General features: G+C 42.3%; 1 protein-coding gene across 1 annotated transcript in view; it reads right to left on the bottom strand.

Moving 5' to 3' along the window:
- Positions 1-10,844, bottom strand: part of LOC126487675 (protocadherin Fat 3-like) — a 297,228-nt gene extending 286,384 nt beyond the window's left edge. Inside the window, exon 1 of the mRNA XM_050120621.1 lies at positions 7,556-10,844. Within this exon, the coding sequence (XP_049976578.1) occupies positions 7,556-10,844 (3,289 nt within the window). The remainder of the gene's footprint in view (positions 1-7,555) is intronic.
- Between the last annotated feature and the right edge of the window lie 3,831 nt (positions 10,845-14,675).

The following is a 14,675-nucleotide window of genomic DNA, read 5'->3' as shown; positions in this document are numbered from 1 at the left end:
GGCAAGCAAACCAAAGATGCAGCCAAAAATGTAGGCAAGTGTGAGGGTTTGATCAATAAGTATCATGTCGTTTCTGTGGGTTTAAATGATGCCTGTGGTATTTATGAACTTTCCAGTTTATGAAAGTGTAATTTTTTCCTCACGGCAAAGCATACAATTTTTCTGTCATAACTTGTTCTTTCTTCAGTGCGGTCACTCGATGGTGGGTCTTTGGCCCTGAGGAATCTGGGTTCATTACTGGGCTTGCCTCATAAGACCTCCATCTTATCACTAGCTCACTTCAGTGTTCCAAGTCTCTCTCATATAGTCTTCCCTCAGAACGGATGGAAATCATGTCCCAACCCAGAGGTGATATTAAGGCCACATGACTGGCTAGCAGATGCTTACGGCTCTTGTACACAATATACTTTGCTGTATTACGTTTCTCTGTCTGTATTAGCAGCCCTTGACTTGACCCACCATTTGTTCTGCACAAAGCTCTATAACAACGAAGAACAGGTGCATAGTTAGTATTAGAACTTGGGAAGAAAGAGACAGAGGGCCAGAATAACATTTTAGAGGCCTCAGAGGTAAACCTCTATGCTTTAATGTTCTTATCAAACTATCTTTTAATGTGTGTGTATTGTGTATACCGAAACTTTTTATCTTAATTTCCTCAAATTTTATGCACTTTTTAGGTCCCTATGTGTCATAGTCAATTTATTTTACTAGCTATCGTTTTCGCCATTATGTTGCTTTTTAAAAGCAACCAGAATATTAACTATGCTATGCAAATGAAAATCTGTGAATTTAATCACAGAGAATGGCCCAGAGGAACCAGTAAATCCTACAGTGTCCAGTGGGAGAATTTGGAGAACCCTATTATATTTAATAACTCATAGAGCAGCTTGCAGAATGGAATCTAAATCAAGCCAGCTCCTACTCACAACTCTTTGCAGATATTCTCTGGACAAGAAGACGTGCTTTCCCAAACAAACAAACAAACCAGCAGCAGCAACAACAACAAAGAAAACACCAAACCTGGCAAGCTGAAAATACAGAGCACAGCCCATTTTTGTTTTCATTTTGGTGAGGCATTGTGAGGATAGTAGCATCACTTTAATATTTATCAAACTCTATACTTCTTCCAGGTGTAACGATAAATGAAAATATCCTTCAAGGTACATGCAAAATACTTCCAAAAATTGCCCTGGTTAGAAAACTAAACTGATGAAAGAGATCTAAAGTCATGGAGGACACAAAATCCATCCCAACAGCTTCTGCACAGCCTGGTACACAAATATGAACAGTCCCTGATATCGTGTGCCTTTCATGATTGCCCATGTCCATTTGTAAATACAAAAGGAAGATCATACACAGAGGAAAGAGCAAAAGCACAGGGGGGGTCAGCTTGCTACCCGATTGTGGATTACTTCTTTATGGTTGTTTCTACTCTCATCATTTCCTGGTTATCCAGGAACAATAACAGCCCAAGACCGATACACAATGCAGACATAAACCAGCAGTCCTCCATTAAAGCTATATTGTCTTCAACCAACAGCTGAAAATAGGTCAAGAAAAGAGCACCTGCTGAAAACTGTGGTAGACACTCGCTCCCCATCATTTCCCAGAAGCTTCTCTTGCCTTTCCTGCCTGACTTACACGACAGCTCCTAAGTTCATCAGAGCAGTGTGCACTGCTCAGCTCTCCTCCAGGAGGCCTTACTGTTTTTCTTGCAAATCATTAAGGTCAGAAATCCCAGAGCCAAGAAAAGTTTCTGTTGTCACTTGATTGTAACTTCATTCCTCTCCTTTGCTTTTTCGGATCCCAAGGGAAGCAAGGGTAAGTCCGGGCCAGCATCTGTGCTTTGCTGAGTCAGAGGAGCTCTAGTCAGATATCACAGCTGAAGCAGATGAATATAAGGAAAGCAATTGAGAAGTAAGTTGGCTTGAGTTGCACCAAAATCTCCAAATTCATCCTGAGCTTATCCAAGTGGAGTTACCAGTGGTTTGAAGAAAGGTAGGAAAGATAAGCAAACATCTGTAAGATAAATATAGTTCCCATTGCATCTGAAACCAAAGGAAAGGAAACTCAGAATGCAGTAAGTCAGAGATGCTATGGTAGGGATCAACCATCCTGTCAATACCTGGGCTGGGATCACAGTTTTGCAACTGCACAGAACTCTTCAGTCTTTTCTAACAATGCAATATTTTCCTTTCTTGGTTTGCATCCACCTTCTGAATTATCTGGTGATCAGACACTACAGAGAAATACTGGCCTCACTTCTTCAGCGGAACTAAATATATGCTACTCAGCTCATGTCTTTATTGTTGCCTTGGCTACCAGGTTAGATGCAGCTGTCTTTTTGCAGAGAACCAAAAGCACAGCATGACAATGAGGGAGAGTTTGAAATATTTGGGTCACTCTATTGTCTGCTGAGCCCCTTTCTCTTGCAGCTGGTTGGACTGGTTCTTTAGTAAAGCAAATGATGTCCATTTGTGATGGTGGAGATGCAGGGCAGGAGTTAGATGGCAAGGTAAGGAGCTGCTTTGCTTTCCTCCCTGTGAAATAGATAGCTATCACCTCCATGCTGCCTGCAATCCATCATATCAGGATTATGGAAACCACACTTAATAAAACTTGCTGGAAAAGTCTTCAAAATACATTTAAACTTAAATCTGTTTTAAAAGCATTTACCTAAGAAGAATATGTTACAAGTTAGGGTCCTGGAAGAAGGCAGACAGCTCACATTACTAAACCGAGGAAGAAGCATATATCCAATACTCCCCAAACAAAGGCAGGGGTGAAGGTCAAGAAAAGCCAATAGTTTATACTTGATATTCCAGGACTAGTGACAGCCCAGTCACCATGGGATGCCCACAGCACCTAGTGTGAAAAGAGACCCAAGAAGAAATACAAGAAATACCCCGAACCCAGGCTTCTTCATGCTTCTCTTAATGTCAGAGAACAAAAGAGCAAACTTGCCCATAGTCTTCTGGACACAACAGGATACAGAGTAGATTTAAAGAGTCAAGTGAACATACCTATAAAGTTATAAAGTTTTATTCATTGGTTGTTGGAATAGATTGTCTAAAGGAGCAACAACTCTTTCAATAATTATTATGTCTCAGACTCTTCTGTGCCTGTGAGCTTCCCCTGCAACATCAGAGGAGTAAAATCTAGAGGAAACAAACCATGGCTCCTGAGACTTCGGAGTGTGGTCACACCATGAGCATGTTATGAAAAATGTGTCATGTAAACAAACATTAGCGTTGCTGTCCTGGAACATTCTGGAAAGGCCACCACTGTGGAAGGTCCATCTCTTTGACATCACTGGTGCCTGCCCAGTGTTTCTCCCTTAGGTAAACTCAGCTCTTGTGAGAAGAGATAGATAATAGTCTCTGTTCTCACTGCTGCTTCACTGGGCCATCATTTAGCCATGATTCATTTCTCTTCTCTCTCCCTTAGTAAAAGAGCTGACATCCACTTGGACTTCTATAACAAAACACCTTATGCAGTGTAGTTTATCGACAAACATAAAAATACTGCTTACAGGTTTAGAAACTGGCAAGTTCAAAATCAATGTGAGAATTGACCCAAAGTCTGGCAAGTGCCCCTTCTTTGGAGGTGGTTTCTTCAACGGTACTCTCACACAATAGAAAAGGAAAGGAATCCACTTGTACTGCTGTCCTAAGGTTTATGTCCTGTTTATGAGGGTGGAGCCTTTTCACAAAACCCACCTCATCATACTACTCCCAATGGCTACTAGATCCCAATACATGGATTCTGGGTGGATGTTGTCTTTCAGGGACTTCCCGACTGTCTTTCCTTGTCACAAATCAGTGCTGAGCTTGTCCTAGGGCTGTGCTCTGACTTTCAGCACATCAGAAGGTTCTGTATGGAGTCTCTGAGTCCAGCATTCCATCATGGGAGGAAGACACAGGGACCGCATACGATGGCTTGTTGGGTACAGGAAAGGGAATGATGTAAGACTGAGAAACTTTTCCACTAGGTTTCAAATCTCAGAACTTCTAGCGACCAGATACATGATCCTGAATGGGAAAGCCTTTGAAACTAACTACCTCATTGACTTTGACAGCAACTTCTCCTGGGCCTGGCCCTTTACAGAGATTCAATGAATGGAAGAAATAAATAGTAATGATAGATAATACAACGTCTTCTCAATTATCTCTGACTAAAGTCCAAGGTAGGACTGGTTTGTCTTAATTAAATATTTCTTTAATTAACCTCAAGTAGCAAATTAATAAAATTTGTACTGTAGTTTGTGGTGTACGAAACAATCTGATATAAACTCACAGTTTAAAACATACATTGTGCTCTTTTGAGAACAATGTTATACCTCTGAGTAGTCATGAATATGGATTCCTGTTGTGCCAAAGAGTAAGAATTTATTCTTTGTGAAGGAAAAACTGATTAAATCGCATCTTACACACTAGTGATTTAAATGTGATCAGACTCAATGTAGCATGAGGAGAGTTAATCCAGCTACTGTGGATATTAGTAAACATTTCATAAACGCTGGTGCATGGGGAAGAATTTAAAGGTGTGGTTTTGGTTCTGAGTGCCTAAAAGTCAAGACCATAAATCTACAAAGAGCATTACCTCTCTCAGACACTTCCCCTGGTGAGGTACAAGCTCCCGCAACATAAGAAGTGCATTAACTGTCTCAAACACTTCCTCTCGTGAGGTACAAGCTCCTGCAATCTAGGAAGTACATTACCTATCCCAAACACTTCCTCTCACGAGGTACAAGCTCCCATAATGATTGAAGCACAGATAGATTTAGGAACCATCAGAAAGACATTCAGAAAAAGATTACCACTGAGGAATAATAAAAAGGTTTACTTGAGTTATAAGATTGGATTAGAAAAGAAATGTGTCTAGTACCTGAGTTAAATCATCTGCTATTTAAATGGATGAAAAAAAAAGACCTTAGAAAAAAAATGCAGACTCTGCCAGCCCATTTCTTGGGAGCTTAGGGTTCGGACGTACTTTCAAAGCCTGTGTGGCAGGAGCACTTACAGAATGACATGAAGTTTCTCAGCTCACCCAAGATCTACCCACTTTACGGTCTGGGGCCTTTCCAGGGATCACACATTGTAAACAAATCCCTGGAATTCTTGCTCAAAATCTGCAAGGTAGTAAGTAATACAGGACCCTGGCAACCTTTGGCAGCTGACTTCAAACTTTTAAAAGGCAAAATAAAAACAAGCAGAGATCATGTCTCCTTCATGGGATGTAAGGGCACAGAAAAGGACAGGCCTGAGACTCAGGAAATGCTGCTAGGCTCAGGTACCACTCTCTCAGTCTTGGTTCTGGTGATGCTTTTCCATACTTAAGGGCAAAGAGCAGATGGATCCTTAGACTCACGTGGGCCTATGAACAGTGCGCTGGTGGCTTTTTTTTTTTTTTTTTTTTTTGTAACCTTTCCAGACCCTGGACAGTGGCACAAGTGCACACAGCAATTACACAGGAGCTCCTGGGCTTAGATCCTGAAAGTTTGGGTCAGTGAGACCCAAGGAAGATATATGATGAGATTATTATGAGAATTCTACTCTTCAGCTTCATGTCCAGGCATTGTTTCTTTGAGACAGAGGGGTAGCTTCCATTGTCTAAGAGAAGAAAATGGGATAAAGGGGGAAGGACACTTGCTATGCCTTTACAAACTAAAAGGGGCTCTGAGAAAAAGATCTCAGAAACACAGAATGAATGTGGACAAACAGCACCGTGTTCAGTCTCGGGGACGCGGGTTCACTCTCCTGCTGACGTCCACATTTAATGTAAAGGCAACCTTCACAATTCACTTAGCTTTTACACAGTGGAGCTACTGTTCACATCAAATGAACTTTGAATTTATCAAGTAGTGTTACAACACAATTAGCATTATTTTTATGAACAAAAATGTCTATTTTTCAAAGTTCTGCTTACAATGAAACAGACATGAACCACTGAGGGTTTATTTGTAGTTTTTTTTGTTTGTTTGTTTGGTGGGGAGTTTCTAACAACAAGAACATTAAATGTTTGGAGTCATTTTCTAAAATAAAAACTCAAGTGAAAACAATAAACCATGGAGCATATGGGCAAAGTATAGGCTACTCTTGACAGCTTCTCCTGCCCTTGGCTCTTTGAATCAAGCCCAAGCTGTAGCTTCCTAATTGGATGAATTACTGAAGCTTTGACAGCAGTAGTCAAGGACTTAGCTGTACCTCCTCCTAGTGACATGCACCTGAGTTACAAGCCTAAAATTGCTCATTGCAGGAGGAAACTAAAGCCCCCTCCTTGAGGGCATAGCAGGATGGATGTCCACAAGTTCAGAAGAGGCCCTCTGCCTTGACCACGTGGCTACATTGACCTCAGGCCTCTCTCCAGTGTCCATAACTATGAGAATAATGTCTTTTAAAGCCACCCATGGTGATGGACAACTTTTATAACAGTCTAAAACTGATTAAGATAGGTAGCAAGCAATTCTACGACTGTTGTAGAAAATTAATTAATATGCACGTATTTGTCCTGGAAACACAACACATTAATGCCACCGCTCACAGCAGCAGAGAAGATGCATTTTCTTCTTTTGAAATACTTAGAATCTACTAAGACTAAAAAAATATGTGGTACTAACAATAGAAGATACATTCATGTGCACACACATGCATGTACACACACATGTCCCAAAACACATGGGTATAAATTCACACATGGAAAGGGACATACAAACATTCATGCACATATACATATACACACGTGTCTAGGCATATTTACATTTGTACAAATCATAACCATAGGAAGCATTTTTAAAAACGTGTTGCTATCTATGATGGAGGGTAAATAGATAGATTCAGGCAATAAAATATTTGCCACATTTGCTCTGCATTTTAAAATATTTATAAAATCAATTATAAATAATGTGTTATACAAAAATCTCAGATACTTTCAATAAAAGAAAAAAGATATAAAAATAAACTATTAATAGTTAAAGATGTCTTATAACCAAGTTTTTATGACTAGAATTTATAGCATGATTTTCCTCTCTTATAGAAATGCTTTCTAAGTCACATGCATGTCATGACAGAGGATGAATGCCCGTTCTTCAAGGGCTGGATGTACCGGTTCAACATTAAACACCAAACAATGATTCCCTGCAGCAAAGCTTTACTGTAAAGGGAAAGATTCACATTCAAGATGCATTTGAAAATCAATTTCATACTTCTAATTTAAAGCTAATTCAAATGTAATTACTGTATCAGGACCATTCATTTGGTGAGGGTCTGGAACACAATCACCAGGGGCAATAAGGATGAAAGTTTCTCATAAGATAGCCGCAGAACAGTTGTGCCGAGCAAATAAACAAAACACAGATAGAAGATGCACTGGATACCGTGTGGACTGATCTATTTAGAAACCAAGACACTCTAAGACATGGTTCATGCTCTGTGCCTTGCTTCCTCTAATAGAGAACCTTCCTCGTCTGTTCTGAAGCCCTGATTCCTACCCCATCTCCAACACCGGCAAACAGAAGAAGTGATAGGAGACATTGAACACAAAACCTCACACTTACCACTCTCATCATCTATGCTGAATCTCCCGAGACCACTTCCATCTCTAATGGAGTACTGGATCTCTCCATCCCTACCAGAATCCTCATCATGGGCAGTCACCTGCAGCACGCTTGTTCCAATCCGTGAATTTTCTTTTACAGATCCAACGTCAGCGAAGTCTGGGAAATAGGGCATATGGAGGTTTTCGTTGACATCCACCACCTCCACCTCCACGAAGGAAACTGATGACAGGGAGACAGGACGCCCTTTGTCTTTGGCCCTGACTGTGAGGTTGTAGAATTGCTGCTTCTCATAGTCCAGCTCTTTGCTCAAGCGGATGGCGCCACTGGCTTTGTCTATTTCAAATCTCCCATTATAATCATTGACCAAAGAATAGCGCACTTGACCCCCTAATCCAAGGTCAGGATCTTGAGTCTCAAGCCAAGCAATGACTGTACCAACGGGGAGATCTTCCAGAACCTTCACACTGTAGCTAGTGGGGATGAAAGCTGGGGAGCAGTCATTGACATCCTCCAGAAAGATCTTTAGGGTGACAACAGAAAACAGTTGCTGGCCACTTTCTGCTTTGTCCCTGGCTTCAATTTTCAAAGAATAGTTGGCTTTGGATTCCCTGTCCAACTGGTCAGCTACATAAACAATTCCAGTTGAGCTATTGATGGCAAACTGCCGTGTGTCTGTCAAAACCGAGTACATTACCTCACCATTAGAACCCAGGTCTTTGTCTCTTGCTTCCACTTGAATAATCTCGGTGCCAATGCTTGAGCTTTCAAGAATGCTGACTGAGTAGCTGTCCTGAAGAAACACTGGGCTGTTGTCGTTAGCATCCTCCACATTGACTGTCAGCAATCGCCATGATGATTTCTGGGGCTTTCCAAGGTCGTAGATGGTTATGTTGAGGAGATAGAGGTCTGTGTGCTCTCGGTCCATGGGCATGAGAACTTTAAGCTGCCCAGTCTCCATGTCAATATTAAAGCAGCTGTCCGTGTTCCCATCTGATATTGTAAACAGCACCTTCCCATTGAAGCCAGAGTCGGCATCGTATGCTTTAATCTTCAGGATGTTAGTCCCAACTGGCATATCCTCCTTCACGGCCACATCAGAGGGGAAAGACTTGTCAAAATGTGGTCCTTGCCTGTTAATTGAATAAAAGTCAAGAAATCCATCTTCTACATTCAGCTTCCCGTTAGCTTTTGCTTTAATGAGTAGTTTCTCTGCCAATTTCTGAGCCACTCGAGTTTCTCTGCAGCTGAAGCTCTTTGAAGACACTTTCCCATGGAGGACTGAGATGTTAATGGTCATGGGGTCTGCAAAATTCTCCCCATCTGTAGCTGTGATTCTGAGGGCAAAATTACCATTTTTAATGCCAGAATTCATCAGTGGCTTTTTAAGCTGTAAAACACCAGAGTCTGGGTTCAAATAAAAGAACCCAAGTTCATTTCCTGAAATGATCTTGTACTTTACAAGTTCGAGTTCATCGATATCTATCGCAGAGACAGCTGTAATATGACCCCCAACAGGAAAGTCATATGAAATGACTCCCTGGCAAGCCACTTTTTCGAAGAGCGGGATGTTGTCATTGACATTTCCTACCCGAATGGTCACGTTCACCTCACTTTCATGGCGGTACGGTGAGCCCCAGTCAGAAGCTCTTACAACGAACCTATACGTCTCTGGGGAGGATTCGAAATCTAACTCTTCAGTGGTGCTGATCACACCCGTGAACTGGTTAATGACAAATGGTAAAGGGTTCAGGCTGGCAATGCTGTAAGTGATGTAGCCATTTTCTCCTTTATCCTTGTCAGAGGCCGACACAGTCAGAACATTTGTTCCGACAGGGATACTCTCATTCACAAACGTCTCATACAGTGTCTGCTGGAATTCTGGGGTGTGGTCATTGGCATCCTCGATCCCGATGGTGACTTGTGCCTTCACCTCTGCTTCCTTGTCTGTCACTTCCAGCTTGTAAACTTCTTTTTTCACCATATTCAGGGGCTGTGCTGTGACAATCAGACCTGACCGAGGGTTGATCTTGAAGTACTCGGTATCTTTTCCAGGAGAGAGTTTGTATTCCACATCCAGCGGCTCAGGATTTACCTTGACTATGGCCACCAAGACACCAGGAGGGGAAAATTCACTTATGCTGACTTCATACACATCTTTTTCAAACCTAATTGGGATACTGTCTCTTTTGGGGTTGGCAATGTGGACTGTCTTTAGTTCTGAAAACTTCTGTGGTGATCCTTTGTCTTTTGCTTGAAGAGTGAGGTTGTAGCCATAGGAGAAGCTTTCCCAGTCCACCTGCCTCCTCTCCTTGACTTTATATTCATTCATCCACTTGCCTTCTTTAGCCAGGAAGAACTGATCCAAAGGATCTCCAGCCACAATGGAAACAGACTCAATCTCTCCATTGGCCCCCTCATCCAAATCATCAACTGTTACTACTGCATATGTTGGCTCCTTGTCCAATGAGAAAGGGGTGTGAGTGACCACATGGATAATGGGAGCATGTTCATTTACACGTTCAATGTGAACATAAAGCTTAGCAGTACTGCTAACTCCGTTATTGCCATAGAGTTTCATTCCCCGGTCCACTGCTAGGATTTCTAGGTCATACCTGTTCTTCTCATCATAATTTAAGCGTCCACTTAAAGAGATGACACCACTTGTGGGGTGGACGGAAAAAAGCTCAACCTTGTTCTTAAAGTAGTAGTAGAACTCTCCATTGGAACCGATGTCTGCATCTGTAGCTGTTACCTGGGCAACGCTAGTCCTAAGTGGTGTGCTTTCTGCAATGGTGACTGAGTAAGTGGTAGGGGAGAACAGAGGCCTCAGGTCATTCATGTCTAAAACCTGGATGTTCACTTTGGTCCATGCTTCCAGATCTTCTCCTCTGACTGAACCTTTTATGATTAATAAATAATTGTCTTGGATTTCCCTGTTCAATATGGCAGAATTGCCACCTTTAGTTCTTATCCTGAGAAAGCAGAAATCTGCAATGATGACCTCCTCAGCTTTGAAGAAGCCCTCCTCGTCACCAGACACTATTCTGTACTTGATGTCCCAGGATAGGTCGATTAAGGTGATGCCCATTCTGCTTTGGCTGTTGACATAGGTCCTCGCTGCTGAGTTTTCGTACACGGTAGCATTGTACACGGACTGTGTGAAGTGGAAGCCCAGGGGCCCCGTTCCTGGCAGTCCCTGGGAGACAGTGGCTAGCAGCTTCAGCAGCAGCAGCAGGAAGCATGAAGGAGGCCTTGTGCCCACACAGTGTCCCATAGTCACACCCATCACATCATATGTCCATCCTGGAGGGAAACACAGAGGAAAGGGATAAATTAATTCAGAAGACAGAGAGGGAAAGAAACACAAAATAATTGTCCTAAAACGATGCTTTCAGAAGGCTTTATTGTAAAATCTTTTCATTAAAGCATCAATAAAAAATCTGAACCTTCACTGGCACTAGATAATAAAGAATTCAAAGTCACCAGGCTCTAACCTTATCTTGATTGAACTTTCTTAACTGATTCTTTTTCACTTCTTTTGGGATTGGTTTGGGGCACCAAATTTATTGTATGTTGGAGGTCAACTTAGAAATGGATAATTGGAGACCTTAAATGCATTTAACGTTGGCCTATAGTAGCCTTTTATATAATTATACTAGGACGCTATTTAGTTATCTTCATTACTGCACAGTTCAACATTTAAAAGGAAAAACTCAGAAGATACTAAAAGTCTATCAATAGAAAATTAAATAATTTAGAGTACATTCTTAAAATATAATGTAGCCACAAAAATGATGGATAGAGATAGACACTTTCGGACGCGAAAGATGAAGAGCTAAGATAAGAAAAGGTGGCCAGGCTGCATTTAAGAGTATTCTGTCTAGGGCTGGCGAGATGGCTCAGAGTTTAGGAGCACTGGCTGCTCTTCCCAGGGTCCTGAGTTCAATTCCTAGCAACCACATGATAGCTCATAACCATCTGTAATGAAATCTGGTGTTCTCTTCTGGCATGCAGGCAGAACAGTGTATATATTGCCGGGCGATGGTGGCGCACGCCTTTAATCCCAGCACTCGGGAGGCAGAGGCAGGCGGATCTCTGTGAGTTCGAGGCCAGCCTGGTCTACAAGAGCTAGTTCCAGGACAGGCTCCAAAGCCACAGAGAAACCCTGTCTCGAAAAAAAAAAAAAAGAGCAGAACAGTGTATATATAATAAATAAATCTAAAAAAAAAAAGAGTATTCTGTTTAAATATGGACGTGGACAGTTGCATCTTTAGCTTTGAAGTGCCCGCACTGAGGTACGTGGAGACATCATTTCACTCCCCACTTCTTTCACTGAACATTGCTCAACGATGGCCACTTAGTTCCTTCCCCGTGATTTTAACCTTGTAAAGGTCTGCTTCAAGATATCACTGTCTTCTACTGTGCCTGTTTCAAAACTGATCAAAATGAGTGGACAGTTCAATGTCTTGAGAGTAAACACTTTGTAATAAAGCGCAGCTGACCATCCCTAAAGGAGCTGCATGACCCTTGGGACCCTCCTTGGGGGCTGCTATTCATTGCGGAAGGTGGGTAAAGGCACTTTCCCCAAGGTATATAAGGGATTACAAGAGTGGCCTCTGGCCACTTTTCGGCTTGGTTCCAATGAGGCAAAACTCTGAGTGTGCATATGCTTAGTTCCTATGGGACGGTGTGTCTTGCTGCTGTCACCAGCTGAGCCATCCGAAAGTGCTGCGCGGCAGGGAGGAGAGAGCAGTTCAACACAGGGATCCCATAAGCTCAGAGACAGCACAGAGCACAGTGAAAAGCAGAGAGAGGGAATAGCCTTCTAGAAAAGAAGGCAATTTCACATGCAGCTTCTCTGAGTATCCTCAGGGAATGTCTCGTGGGCTGAGAAGATAAATAATCAGAGCTGTGCCATTCATTGCTCCTGGAGCCAGGAAGAAGACCAGGCAGAAGACAGACAGTGAGCTAGTCAGTAGGTTTTGGGAACACACTATTTGGCTCCTGGGCATTTCAGAAGTGACTTGATTTGTATTTTGTGTTGTACACAAGTAAAATCTGAGTATGGGAGCCCCTTCTCTAACAATCACACTCTGAAGCTCGGAGAAGCTTTAATGATATTCTGTATGTATTGATGGACCGGTCTGGTCATCTTTTGAAGATGCCTAGGACCAGTGGAGATGCTGATCTCAGCCATTGTGACTATGAACGCAAGACAGGCTCTCAGAAGCAGGTGCAAAGGCCACATTCTATTCTCTCAAAGAAAAACCCTGGAATCCCCACAGTACAAATCCAGTGTCTGCCTATTTCTCATACATCCTGTTAACATTGGAAACTGTCTATGGGAGCAGTTTGTCCCATCCTCTGCTGGAAGAATCTGAAGTCTACAACCATAAGAAAGGAACCATAATTCGGGTTCTTAGAGAAGCTAAATAAGAAGGAGAACCCAAAGAAAAACATATAGGCATCCTCCTGAATATTAACCTTCATCAGGCGATGAAAGGAGACAGAGACAGAGACCCACATTGGAGCACTGGACTGAAATCTCAAGGTCAAGGTCCAAATCAGGAGCAGAAGGAGAGAGAGCACGAGCAAGGAACTCAGGACCGCGAGGGGTGCACCCACACCCTGAGACAATGGGGATGTTCTATTGGGAACTCACCAAGGCCAGCTGGCCTGGGTCTGAAAAAAGCCCGGGATAAAACCGGTCTCGCTGAACATAGCTGACAAGGAGGACTACCGAGAACTCAAGAACAATGGCGATGGGTTTTTGATACTACTGCACGAATTGGCTTTGTGGGAGCCTAGGCAGTTTGGATGCTCACCTTACTAGACCTGGATGGAGGTGGGTGGTCCTTGGACTTCCCACAGGGCAGGGAACCCTGATTGCTCTTTGGGCTGATGAGGGAGGGGGACTTGATTAGGGGAGGGGGAGGGAAATGGGAGGCGGCGGAGGGGAAGAGACAGAAATCTTTAATAAATAAATAAATTTAAAAAAAAGGAACCATTCCCCAATGCTTAGCTCCTGTCCTTACATCCCAGTCAGGGCTCCTATGGCAGAAAAGCTGAAAGAAATCCCGCTTGTGCCCAGTTCTGTCTCTGGCATCCAATGCAGCCCCCACTTAATGAAACAATCATGTTAGTGCAGTGAACAGCACCTTTCAATACTAATGTAACTGGGGGGCTTAACTTGCTAATTTCAATGGCCCCAAGAAAGTACATCTTATTTAAGAGAGAAACAGAAACAAAGAGACAGAGAGCAAAACAGAGATGGAGAGAATCAGAAATTACACAGGTTAAAAAGCAGCTTAAAAACAGTTTTCATAAGGGGAAACTGAGGCCAGAGGAAGGAAAATATTCCCCCATACCAAGTCCTCAGATGTCCCAAGAGCAACAATGTGTCCCTTCCAATCTCATCCACTGACCAACCATGGGACAATCTGAGAACCAGATTCAACATTTGGGATGATCCTCGTGCTCCAACCCCTGCTTACACCTCTAGGATATTGTCTCTTTGGAGTAGTGTGACCCAGGGGTGGTCACGCCAACAAAGCATTTTATGAATCCTTCAAAGTAAAGAAAGATGCCAAAGGAAATTGACTGTTCAATTTAACTAATCAAAATTGATGCTTACAAAAACTGAGCTATTTTTTCAGCAAGATCTCTGCTGCTTCTCTCTCTTAGAAACTCGAATGAGTGGTGTTCAAGACAATTGGAAATACTTCAGAACAGGTTTAAATAGAGTTGTATTACTGTGTATGGAAATTTGTATTGAACTCACAAAAAAAGAAAACAAAATGAAACACTAAGCAAGAGTACTTTTGTCAGCTTTGGCTGTCAAACCCGAAATATCTCATACGACATTTCTATCTGTGGTTTTGAAGGAGGAAAACAAAACCTCACCTGGCAAAAAGGCTGCCTGGCAGTTTTCCTCGTGGGTTTCAGGAATACATGTGTGCTAAAAGTTAGGGATTTGGTACAATTGCAAAGTAAACACTAGAAGAAAACTCTAGCTTCTGTTTTTAGCATGCAAAGATAACAGTTTTTATTATTTCAGCAAGGTATTAGTTTTTCCATACACAAGCCAAATCTGTTGAAGCTATGATAGTTATGATGC

This window comes from Alexandromys fortis, unplaced genomic scaffold (assembly GCF_014885135.2).
Source record: "Alexandromys fortis isolate MF-2015 unplaced genomic scaffold, M_Fortis_MF-2015_v1.1 scaffold_171, whole genome shotgun sequence".
NCBI classification, from domain to species: Eukaryota; Metazoa; Chordata; class Mammalia; order Rodentia; family Cricetidae; genus Alexandromys; species Alexandromys fortis.
Note: the sequence above shows the minus strand (reverse complement) of the source record. Positions and strands in the feature narration are given on the sequence as shown.